The sequence below is a fragment of the Calonectris borealis genome, unplaced genomic scaffold, assembly GCF_964195595.1.
Source record: "Calonectris borealis unplaced genomic scaffold, bCalBor7.hap1.2 HAP1_SCAFFOLD_201, whole genome shotgun sequence".
Lineage (NCBI taxonomy): Eukaryota > Metazoa > Chordata > Aves > Procellariiformes > Procellariidae > Calonectris > Calonectris borealis.
This window is the reverse complement of record NW_027441586.1, coordinates 56,553-69,344: the sequence shown is the minus strand read 5'-3', so window position 1 is coordinate 69,344 and position 12,792 is coordinate 56,553. Positions and strand designations below refer to the sequence as shown.

The window sequence follows — 12,792 nt, the reverse complement described above, 5'->3', positions numbered from 1 at the left end:
TGCTTTCACAAGTAGGGCAGAATTGGCTCAAACTCAAGTGGTATCTCCCCTCTTAAGCTAATCATCTAGTTTGAATTAACCAAAGGGACGTGAATTCGTTCGATCGATTCCCTTTTTGCAGAGCAGAGAGGCCCAAACGAAATTACTTAGGAAGACAGCCTTGAAAAGCCTTTCAGGAACAGCGTGTGCCTGAAGCTCTCCATGCTTTGCCTTGGCTTACACCCTGTTAGTCTTCTGAAGAGGAGGAAAGCCGCCTGACCTTTTACATAAGGCCCAAACAAAAAAAACCAACTACCTGAGACACTTGGACTGAGTAAGCTTAAAATGCAAAGATCTCTCCATAAGAATGCTTTTTCTATTGTACTTACACAAGCTGGATAGGACTGAATATTTTAAAGCACTATCAGCAGGCATCCCCTGTAATCTGCCTACAGTTTTAAATATTCAAAGCCCTTACCTTTGCAGAGCGAATCAGAACAATGGTCTGAAAACCAAAGATACTGTATACCTCGTCAAGCCCTGTCAGGTGGCATCCCTAAGACCCCTAACGTTGTGCTGTTAAGGCTCTTCACAGACACTCTCCTGAAAATAGTTTAAGTATCTGCAGATAAACAGCAAGCTTTAGGTCCAACCACTTTAAAGGCTAGGGCTGAAGTTACAGTTACCGCAGTGTACATACTACTCTCTTTAAGTTTTAGACATGAAACAGGAAGAGGAAAAAAAACACTAGTACACATTTTAAAGAAAAGCCTGTTGTAAGAGTGTCACAGAACCACAGGGGGAAAAAAAAAAAAAAAAAGAAATGTAATGTTTAAGGAATGAAAACACTTTACAAGTCTTTTTATTTCTGAAAAGTCACATCCCAAAGTCTTTAATCACATTCAAACTTATCGAGATGGCAGATTACCAAACTGAAATCTCCTACTAAGTAATACGAAACCATTATCATCTCTAAGAATCAAGCACCATTTGTTAGATTTAAAAGAATTTATGATGTCTCTAAGAACATTTCTTACGTATATCCACCATAAACGTTCTGCCATAAAACTTCAGTACTGCCCTGATACGGTTAACATGTAGTACAGGAAAAAAACCACCGTTAGAAACGAATGATGAAATGATGCTCAATAGCATCTGAATGACCATGTCTTTGGTGTGGAAAAGAAGTTATATTAACAAGAAATTCCAAAGTATAATTTAGATACGGAGAACACTCATGCGCAAGACGGCTTTCAAGGGTCTGCACAGATTTTAACTCACAGATACGCTCCTGATCCAAAATGTTGCTAGTGGGCAGTTTCTGCAACAGCCGCAAAACCCATTTTCCAATGCAGTGGAGTAAAACAAGTTGAAGTCAAAATTAAGTCACGAAATTCACCAAATCCAGGTGGTTTCTTTTCTTCAAATTAGCCATCTCTTTTATTTCTATCACTTTCAGCTTTCTCCACCACATTTCAAAGAAATCTGGCAAGTTGGTTATTACAAGATATGCTCCCACATTTCCTTCTCATTTTACCTAGAAGAATTCCAGGAAACCAAAGCTTTTGTAAGCGCCGTATGTCACACATCAACCACGTACTCTTCTACGCCTAGCTCCATGTCTACAACACAGATCTGAAGGTAGTTGTCACAACAGCAACTACAGAAGAACAGCTCTGTGAGGCCCCCAACACAAGTCACAGCTACCGATGGTGGCCGAATCGCATTATGGCTTCCCACCCCACTTAATGCCCAGCGCCGCTTGCCCTCCCGGTCCTGCCGCATGCTGGCGGCATGGGCCCCAGCCTGACTCACGCTACGTGGGGATGACCCACAAAGATCAGAGCGCGGCTCCCGCAGGCCACGGCCGACGCAGGGTGGTCTGCGACGCCGCCAGCCGGGCGGTGCCCGAGGCCCCGCGCCCGCCGCCCCCGCGCACCTTCTTTGGTCTGGGCGTTGGTGATCTGCAGGTCGCAGCTGGCCGCCTTCAGCTCCTCGCGGCCCATGATCTGGTGCTTGAGGTCACACCGGGAGATGTGGAGGCCGTTGAAGGTGACCATGTCATGGTTCAGCTTGGAGGCGAACTTGTAGTTGGGGCCAGGAGGTGCCTGCTCCGTGATGGCGTCTACCGCGGCAGACAGCGTCGCGGCCGCTGTGCCAGGTGAGGGCCCGCGGCGGTTCCTCCTCCACCGAGGAGGCCAGGGCAAGCAGCGCGGGCTGAGCTCGAGCGGGCCGGCGGCGCTCAGAGGCTGCGGCGCTCCGCCATGGCCTTCCTGGCCGACAACCGCACGGGCCGCTGCGAGCGTGTCACTGTGCACACGCAACGGCACACTGCACCCACCCCCCGCGCCTCACGTGACCCAGCGCATTATGACAAAAGGCCCGCGTCACGTGGGCGTGGCGGCCCCACGCTCTTCATCCTAACACCAAGCGCCCCCGAGGGGAGGGGGGGCCCGTCAGCCCCGGGCCTGTCACCACCCCGGGCCGCTGGTCTCCCTGCTGTCCCCTGGCCTGTCACCACCCGGTGTCCTGCCACCCCCCAGGCCTGTCACTGCCTGGTGTCCCTCCTGTCACCCCCCAGGCCTGTCCCTGCCCAGTGTCCCTCCTGTCACCCCCCTAGGCTGTCACCACCTGGTGTCCCTCCTGTCACCCCCCTAGGCTGTCACCACTTGATGTCCCTCCTGTCACCCCCCAGGCCTGTCACTGCCCGGTGTCCCTCCTGTCACCCCCCGGGCCCATCACCGCCTGGTGTCCTGTCACCCCCCAGGCTGTCACCACCTGGTGTCCCTCCTGTCACCCCCCAGGCGGTCACCACCTGGTGTCCCCTCCTGTCAGCAGCCAGCCAGGGCAAGACAGCCTGGGGCAGATGCAGCGGGCTTGGCCGTGTGGCGCTCGGCTGCCCGCGGTGCAGGGCCGGCAAAGGGAGGGGACATCTCAGGGTGCTTGAGTGTATCTTGTGGCATTCATGGAAAGTTCAGTCAAAGAAGCCAATGACCATTTATGTTTATGGCCACAGACCAGTCCCCTGCCCCCATTTTTTAACTCCTCCCTCTCTGCCTTTAGCCCATCACTATTTTTTGCTTTCTCTTTCTCTGTCTCTCTCCCTGTCTGTAGTTTCTAATTCCTCCCTGTCTGTCCTATAGCCTGCTGCTATTTTTTCCTTTCTCTCCATCTCTTTCTCCTGCTCCCTCTCCTTCTCTTTTTTCTATCGCCGTGTCCTGCTTCCTGGCCTTATCTTAATGTTAGGGTTAGGGGCTAGGGTTAGGGTTAGGCTTAGGGTATCGTTAGGGTTAGGGTTAGGGTCGGGGTTAGGATTATGGTTCGGGTTTAGGCTTAGGGATAGGCTTAGGGTTTCGTTTTAGGGTTAGGCTTAGGGCTTAGGGCTTAGAAGTAAAACTGTCCCAAGCACTTACGCCTCCATCAAGGACCACGTGCTCTGAGGCTTGTGATGACTGTTGGATGGCTTTCCCTCCCCCCGATGGAAACACCTCTCAGTTCTCTGTGCTCACACCAGGGAAGGAAAGGCAATACACCCCCATATCTAAAGGCATGGCACTCCAAGCAAAGGTAACGTTTCGTTTCTTTAGATGAACTGCCTGGCCAGTTACAACACCTGCTTATACTGACTTCATCCACCCTTACCCGCAAAACATTGTGACAGGCTGCGTCAGCGTGGAGAGTCAGGTGAACTTTGACGCACACACTGCTACCATAGGACTGGATTTTTAACCTATTTACATTTATCCGTCGCTTTGAAGCTGCCCAAGGGTCAGCATGCCCTTGCTACTGGAGGTTCTTGCTCTGTGCAGGCACTAAGGAAGACATTTCTGGTGACAGATTATTTCTAACGGGTAAAGCACAGCAGAACACACTGTTCATGAGCTGCTGAGAATCGTCCCCCAGGCATAGCAGGAACAACGGCAAAGCTTGTATATTTAAGATGCATTTGAGTTACCTTACCATTAAAATACACCACCACCAAACAGTGCTCTAGACGGAAGGCTGACATCAGTGTACAAGGACAGTCCCTTCTGGACATCTCGCTCCTGGGTAGAAATCCTAGAGACTTCCTTTAAGGACAGAAATCCAAAGAGCTACAATAAGCCTTTTAAATTCAGCACAGCAAACAAAAAGCAAACAAACAAAAAATGACAGGAAACCCCTGAGGCACTGATGAGGAACACAAGCTCTCCCCTTGAGTCCACTACCCCTCACAAGACTTACTCAAAATTACTCAGTTGCTTACTCAAAAGCAATAACCAACAAGCCATGTACCCTTGGGGAAGCCCTTGTCCTTCTGTGCCGCTGGTGGCATCCCACCATTACTCTGGGAGTCCACACAAATTCAGAAGTACACTTAGTCCTCCGGCAGTCATTACCTATGGACCCGAACTCCTCCCACACCCCAGAAGTGGCTGTCGGTCGTCTGGCAGTCATTCTCCACAAACTGCAAGCCCTCCATACCTAACCACCTCCCTAGTGACTCAGTGGAAATGAGCTGGACCACAACAGAAGTGACACTGCCCGGCCCGGTCACACAGATTAGACCACAAACGGTGGTTACAAGACAGAAAATGCAACACAAACCACAAGGACAGCAAAAAAACAAGCAGAAGACACATCACACAAAAACCAAAGACCCCTATCCAAACCCTAAAAATGCAAGCAAGCTACAAAAGGACTTTTCAAAAAAAAGACCACCCAGAACACAACATAAGGCAAAACCAACCTAACCCCAGGAACCCAGCGCTTGCAAACCCAGATCCTGACCATAACAATAACATGCTTTAATCCTAAGTCGCGTAAACTCCCATAACCCTCAAACCCCATAACCCTAGCACGCTGGAACCCTAGCGCCCCATATCCCTAGCACATTGTAGCCCCAAGATATCAAAACATTGAACACAAACTCCCTGGAGGTCTCTCTCTTCAGGTGGCCCCAGATCTCAGACACCACAACTCTGAAGTGGGGGTGCCCACCGTGCCCAAGTGGAAGATCCACCAGGACAGCACCAGCATCCACCTTCACATCATCCGTCACGCCCTGAAAAAGTGCCCAGGCTGGACACTCCTGGGGAGAAAGGCGGAGGCACTCGGAGACTTTGAACCGGCCAGCCATGGCCACAGGGCTTCAGCTCATCATGTCTGTGTCAGAGCCACCAGGCAGGTGACCCTGTCCCCCCTGCGAAGACCCCTTGGGGTAGCCGTACCCAGCACCAGCTGGCTGGATACGGCCTTTGCTCTATGGGGAGGTGCTCCCTGGGAGCAGGGTCTCTCACGGGGGAACTCACAGCTCACCTGGGCTGCTCTGCGGCCACCGGACGCCTTTGCTGTCAGGGGGCTCTCAGCACCTCTCTGCCAACGGCTGTCACCTCCCTGCAGGACGCTCTCCAGCGCACGGTCCGTCTCCACTGGGTCTCCCTGGGGACAAAGATCGGAAGGGAGGGATGGGGTTTGCTCTGTCCCCGTTCCCAGGGTGCTTCAGGAGAGACCTGCCACCCCCAAATGAGCTGTCTGATGTGGACACCACAGACGAGCTGCAGACGTGGGTCAGCACGGTGGCGGGGAGTGGGCAAGATGTCCTGCGGAGCCCCCGGCGCTGGCGGAAAGCAGAGCTGGAGACAACGGGGAGAAGCCCCAGGCAGCCGGCAGCTGGCGGTGGGGCCTGGCAGGGAGCAGCGCCCGCAGAAATGCCCGGCTCCTGGAGCCTCGGCCCCAGGGCTGCAGCCTCGGCACCTCCTGGGGCTTCGCTGGGAAAAACCAGGCAGGGGTGACCCTGACAGCCCGCACACGTACCTGGCCCCGGGATCTGGCAGCCTGTCCCTGTGCCCATCGCTGCCACGGGATCCAGGAAGCAGCGCCCCAGCCCTGGCGTGGCCCTGAGCCGCCTCTCAGGCCAGGCAGCAGGAAGCCGCGCCCCATGGCATGCTGGGAGCTGTAGGCCCGGGGCACGGGCTGCCGCGCGGCCATGTTGGTTCCCGGGGCATGCCGGGAGCTGTAGGCCTGGGGCACGGGGCTGCTGGGCAGCCATGTTGGTCTTGGGAGGTGCGGGCTCTGCTCCAGCTGCGGCCCAGCTGAGGTGAGGACAGGCACGCAGGTGGAGCTACCGAAGAGGAAGGGACGAAAGGACAGACGGACAGAGAAAGAAGTGCTTGAACTGTAACATTTGCCTGGCAGTGCAGAGAGCGGGAGCTGCGGTGAGTCCCAGCCCCTCGGGGCCGTGTCACCCCTCTTCTGCATCGCAGTCCCTCCCAGCCCCCCCCTCCCATTTCCCTCTGTGTCATTTTTTTCACTTCCCCATACCTCTCTTCTTCTGTTGCTGTGTTCTGCTCCCCGTCCTCTCTTCTCCAAGTCCCTCTTTCCCTGTCGCTCTACCTGCCCCTGAAAGGGTGAACGAGAAGGAATGAGTGATTAAAGAATTGAAACTATGGGCGAAATGACTTAGTACATTAGTTGCAACATTTTTGTAAGGCTCAGCGGAGGAATCGCAACAACAGTTCCTGATAAGAACCAGGAGTTTGTTCGAAGCCAGTTGAAACCAACCCTGTGATTTGGTAAAGGCCAAGGAACAACTGAGTCTGCGCAAAGACGGGGGTTATTAGCGGTGACGAAGAGGAACCACTAACCTTCATCCCCACGACCCCCGACGACCACCACCAGGAGGCAATGCGCAAGCGTAGATAGGAGGGGCTCATGGAAATAACGTCTTCAAGCTTATTTTAATACAAAGCGGGGATAGGTCATGCATATGTATAGGCGTATTATGTATATGCAACATTTCGCTGTATATATTTCTGGCAAGTACCATGTTGAGACGCGCACGACTTTGGTGGGGTTACCCCCCGTGCTGCCCAGCGCTGAATAAACATACCTACTTTACAATCTCACAGATTGTGGAGTCCGTTTTCCGCAAGTCAGTTTTGGCGAGCCAGGCAGGAGATTTCTTTGCTTCACTGCGGGATCGGCTGAGAAGCGGACGCCCCTGGGCGCGCCCCGAGCACTTTCCTCGGAGGGGACTCCACTACCAGCCGCTCACCCTGGGAGTAGATAAGAACCTCCTGAGCCCGCGGAAAGGAAAAGGTATGTTTTAGGAGAGGGGCCTGTAAGTCGTACGCGTGGCCGGGGCTGCTGGTAAATCGCGCAGAGACGTCTGGCGTGCAGCATAGTCCCCGTATGGTAGGAGGGTACCCTGCACGGTAATAGGGGGATCCGCTGACCGATAGAGCGGCCGCTAGCGATCTTGGGAGTAGATCGAGTGGATCCGAGGTTTTCGCTGCATCCCAGTATTGGGAACCAGGACGGACCTGCTAATGACTGGTATATAAGAAGCAGGAGAAGGGTAAGCGAACCTCCCCGCAATTGCGGTTGGGCTATTTTTATATTTGCAACTGCCAGAGGGATAACAGCCAGAATATGAATTGTATACTTTATCTATGAAACGCCCGGGTATTTTATGTTAGAACCATTTGTGTGTTTGGGACGCAGCGCAGCTGCGGAGTGAGTGCAGAGTTTTGTTTTGTGACCTTCGCGAGGAGAGCGGCTGGCAATTATGTCTTTGTCTTTATGTGTGCGTAATGTATGGAAAGATTGAAAGATTGTAAATGTCTCTATATGTTAATGAAGGAGCAAGACAGAGGGGATCGCTTCTTCGGTGGTTTGGACTCAAACCCTGGGAATATTTAAACGAAGGAGGGAATTGGATAAGGAGGGAGTTACGAAATGGGTAACACTCAAAGGGAAATCTTGAAGAAAAGCCCCTTAGGCTGTGTGCTTGCCCATTGGAAGGATATTGTTGGAACTGGAGGGACAGAAAGTAAAAAGACTCTCATTAAGTATTGTAACCAATGGTGGCCGTTGTATAAATTGGAAAGTGAGGCTAAATGGCCATTCAATGGATCTATAGATTACAATACTCTCTTACAATTGATGCTGTTTTTAAGAAGGGAAGGGAAGTGGGATGAAGTTTCATATGCAGATATGTTTTTCACCCTCCGAAATCATCTGGAGTGGCAAAGGGACTGCGGGATGGTGCTGCCGCAGGACCCTATGGTACTTGCACTTGAGCGAGAAAATAACAAAAAATCTGAAAGTAAATTGAGACGATGCTGTTCGGCGTGCAGTATTGGGCATCGGTGTATTAAAGTAAATAAAATCCATCAGGCACCGGAGCCAGACTTAACTGACCTGTTTAAGCCTCCCCCTCGACCACAGGAACGGGGTGCGGACTCGGACGAAACTTCCACTCCCCCAGATAGCCCAGTATCTTCCCGCACCAGAAAGAAATCTGTCCCGACAGCCTTGCAGGCACCCCTGCGAGAAGCAGTAGGACCCGAGGGTGGGACAATGCTAATCAAGGTACCTTTTTCCACTACTGACTTAGGAGAATGGAAAAAAGTTGCAAAGGATTATAGGAGTGATCCGATAGGGGTAACCAAGCATTTTCAGTTTATAATAAAACAGCACAACCCTGATTGGAGGGACATACAACTGCTATTAGAATATATGACAGAAACAGAGAAGCAGTTGATTTTAAAAACAGCAGGAGATTTGGCTGAGGATCACTACAAAATCACAAGAGAGGATGTAAAGGAATTTTTCCCCCTCCAGGATCCAAAATGGGACCCAAATAGATCAGCAGATATAGAAAAACTACAAGGCTATCAAGAGTGGATCTCAAGAGGAATGGAAAGGGCCATCCCCAAAACTATAAATTGGTCAGTTTTGTATGCAGTGAAACAGGGTCCCTCTGAGTCCCCATCCGAATTCCTGGATCGATTGAGGGATGCAATGTGCCGTAATACGCCACTGGACCCTGGGTCTGAAGTAGGGATACAACAGCTAGTTTCTTTGTTTCTAGGTCAGTCCACCGGGGACATTAGACGTAAGCTCCAGAAGTTACGCACTACAGAAAGCAGGAATTTGGAAGTATTGTTGGATGAAGCGTGGAGAGTGTTTAGCAATAGAGAGGAGGGTTATAGGCAAGGGCAGAGGAGAATAATAGCGGCTGTTAGGGAAGAGGAAGAAAGGATACCTAGGCGGCTAGGCAAAGATCAGTGTGCATTTTGCAAAAGAATTGGTCATTGGAAGAATGAATGTCCGGAGAAATGGAGAAGGAAGGAAAAGGAGTGGAATAATCAGAAGAGGAGGATAGTGGCTCATGTGAAAAAGGACTGATGGGAACCGGGGGAATCTACCCTAGCGGATCCACTGGTTATAATGCAGCTAGGGAAGGAGCAAAAGAAAGTAGAATTTCTGGTTGACACAGGGGCAACGTATTCGGTTTTGAATCAAGCCTTGATGCCCCTGGGAAGTGACTATATCATGGTAAAAGGGGCAACTGGCCAAAGTGAAAAGGCATATTTTTGTGAACCTCTGAGTTATAAACTGGGAAAACAATGGGGCATCCACAAATTTCTGTACATGCCTAACTCCCCAAAAGCACTTTTGGGGAGGGATTTATTGGAACAATTGGGTGCAATAATTAAATTTGAAAAGGGAGAAATTACTCTGGAGGTAAATGACCAGCAGTATATCCAAATAATGAGTTTATCCCTAACTAGTGTTCCTACAGAAGGAAAAATCAGCGAAGAAATCATGAACCAGGTATATCCCGGGGTATGGGCCACCGATGTGCCCGGGAAAGCAAAGAATGCTTCACCTGTTGAGGTTAAGCTCAAAGACGGACGACAGCCGGTAAGAATCAAACAATATCCCCTAAGGAAGGAGGACAGGGAGGGAATTCAGCCAATAATAGAAAAATTTTTGCAACTGGGATTATTAAAGGAATGCGAATCTGACTTTAACACTCCCATACTACCTGTCCGTAAACCCGACGGGTCATATCGGGTGGTCCAGGACCTACGGGCTATAAATAAGATAACTGAGGATCTCTACCCGGTAGTGGCTAATCCATATACTCTGTTAACTGTATTAACGCCTGAGCTAACTTGGTTTACTGTTTTAGACCTGAAGGATGCCTTCTTTTGCCTCCCTCTCCATAAAGCCAGCCAGAAAATATTTGCATTCGAATGGGAAAACCCCAAAACCGGTCGCAAGACTCAACTCACCTGGACGGTGTTGCCACAGGGATTCAAAAATAGCCCTACGATTTTTGGCAATCAGCTTGCAAAGGACTTGGAATCATGGGAAATCCCGTCTGAAAAGGGAAAACTGCTACAATACGTGGATGATATCCTGATTGCCACCGAAACAGAGAATGATTGTATCACCTGGACGGTGAGTCTATTAAATTTCTTGGGGCTCCAAGGGTACCGGGTGTCTAAGAAGAAAGCCCAAGTAATACAGCGCAAGGTGATTTATTTGGGCTATGAAATCAGTGCTGGACAAAGGACTTTGGGACAGGCCCGAAAAGAAATAATATGCCAAACTCCGAGACCGCAAACGGTGAAGGAGTTACGAACTTTCCTGGGGATGACTGGGTGGTGCCGACTGTGGATCTACAACTATGGACTGCTTGTTAAACCCCTGTATGCACTAACGACCACTGAGCAGAAACCCCTTAAATGGAACAAAGAGACCTTACGGGCCTTTGAGCTGCTAAAAAAGGCCCTGATGTCGGCCCCAGCCTTGGGACTCCCAGATGCAAGTAAGCCATTTTTCCTTTTTTCCCACGAGAAGCAGGGGATTGCCCTAGGCATATTAGCTCAAGATCTGGGCCCGTATCGACGAGCAGTTGCCTACCTTTCCAAACAATTGGATGCAACTGCAAAGGGTTGGCCGGGATGCTTGCGAGCAATCGCGGCCGTAGTACTAAACATCCAGGAAGCCCGAAAATTCACCCTGGGCCAGAAAATGACTGTGTTGGTGTCCCATACAGTATCTGCAGTACTAGAAGCGAAAGGTGGACACTGGCTTTCCCCACAAAGATTCTTGAAATACCAGGCTATAATGGTAGAACAAGATGATGTGGAGATTGTAGTCACTAACATTGTCAATCCAGCCTCTTTCCTCAGTAAAAACACAGGAGAACCAGTGCATCATGACTGTCTGGAAACCATAGAAGCAACATATTCGAGCCGTTCAGACCTGAGAGACAGTCCTATGGAAAACACGGAAAATTGGTTCACGGATGGAAGCAGCTATGTCCTAAGTGGTAAAAGACATGCCGGATATGCCATTACCACCAGTCAGGAAGTAATAGAGTCAAGGCCTTTGCCCATGAATACCTCTGCACAAAAGGCAGAAATAATTGCTCTAACTCGCGCCTTGGAATTGGCCCGAGGCAAAGCTGTGAATATCTATACAGACTCGAAGTATGCCTTTGGAGTTGTACATGCGCATGGAGCAATCTGGAAGGAGAGAGGATTACTGAACACACAGGGTAAAAACATCAAACATGCAGAGGAGATCCTGAAACTGTTGGAGGCAGTCCAACTCCCTGAGAAAGTGGCGATCATGCACATTAAAGCGCACCAGAAAGTGAATTCGGAGTTGGAAAGAGGAAATGAGCTGGCGGACAGAGAGGCAAAACAGGCAGCCAAAGCAAAGGTAAAAACAGAAGGAGCTTTAGTCCCTGACGGGCGAATCTCCCTAGAAGGTAAGCCAGAATATACAAAAGAAGATCAAAAGCTTATTACAGATTTAGAAGGGACATATAATAAAGAGGGGTGGGCTCTCACCCCACAAGGGAAACTAATCATTCCCTCCTATCTAACATGGTCTCTGATAAGGGAGGAACATAAGAAGAGACATTGGGGGGCAGAAGCCTTATATAAACATCTAATTAGAGAGATCGTAGCCAGAAATCTATACACCACTGTGAGACAAGTAACTCAACAGTGCGATCTTTGCCTCCAGATTAATCCCAAGAATACCCCCAAACCAGAAATGGGCCAAATTGGGAAAGGCAACGGGCCTGGACAACAATGGCAGATCGACTTTTCAGAACTCCCAAGAAAAGGGGGGTATCGATATTTATTGGTGTTGACTGACACCTTTTCAGGTTGGCCAGAGGCATTCCCTACCAGAACAGCCAAGGCTCGGGAGGTAACTAGAACATTAATACAAGAAATAATACCACGTTTTGGGGTTCCAGCAACCATATCTTCTGACAGAGGACCACATTTCATCTCAAAAGTAGTACAACAAATTAGCCGCCATTTGGGCATAGATTGGCAGCTTCATACCCCATATCGCCCTCAGTCAAGTGGCCAAGTAGAAAAAATGAACCACTTAATCAAACAGCAGATCGTGAAATTGGGACAGGAAACTAACTTGGCCTGGCCTCAGTCTCTTCCTTTGGCTCTTTTGCGCATACGAACTAGGCCAAGAGCAAGAGAAGGACTGAGCCCTTTTGAAATCTTGTATGGACGACCCTATAGAATACAGAAAGGGATGTCTACACAAGTTGGGGATGAAATCATGACCTCCTATATGGTGGCATTAGGCAAACAACTCAGTAAAATTGAGAAGCATGTGGTTGGGACTCGAAGTAGGGGTTTGGATGGGCCTGTACATAACATACAACCTGGGGACTATGTGTATATAAAGTCTCTTACAGAAAAGACTTTGGAGCCACAGTGGGAAGGACCATTCCAGGTACTCCTTACCTCCTTCACGGCAATCAAGATTGAAGAACAGAGCGCCTGGATCCATCATACCAGAGTGAAAAAGGCCCCTCGGTCACTATGGAAATCAACACCAGCTGGGCCCCTAAAATTACGCTTTCAACGAAAAACGGGTATTCATGGGTATTCATCGTAGGTATAATAGGACTATGGGCAAGAACAGTTTATACGTGGGAAAGTAATACCTTTTTACAGCTCCATAATAAAATCGCTGGAGTTATGAATT

The 12,792-nt window shown here is 49.9% G+C and overlaps 1 protein-coding gene across 1 annotated transcript; it reads left to right on the top strand.

The window, feature by feature from the left end:
- Positions 1-7,389: 7,389 nt before the first annotated feature.
- LOC142077302 (uncharacterized) lies at positions 7,390-12,572 on the top strand. Its single transcript, XM_075139382.1, is given in 2 exon segments — positions 7,390-11,536; positions 12,490-12,572. Coding segments are annotated over 2 exon segments (3,921 nt in total). The 5' UTR covers positions 7,390-7,698.
- Positions 12,573-12,792: the final 220 nt, after the last annotated feature.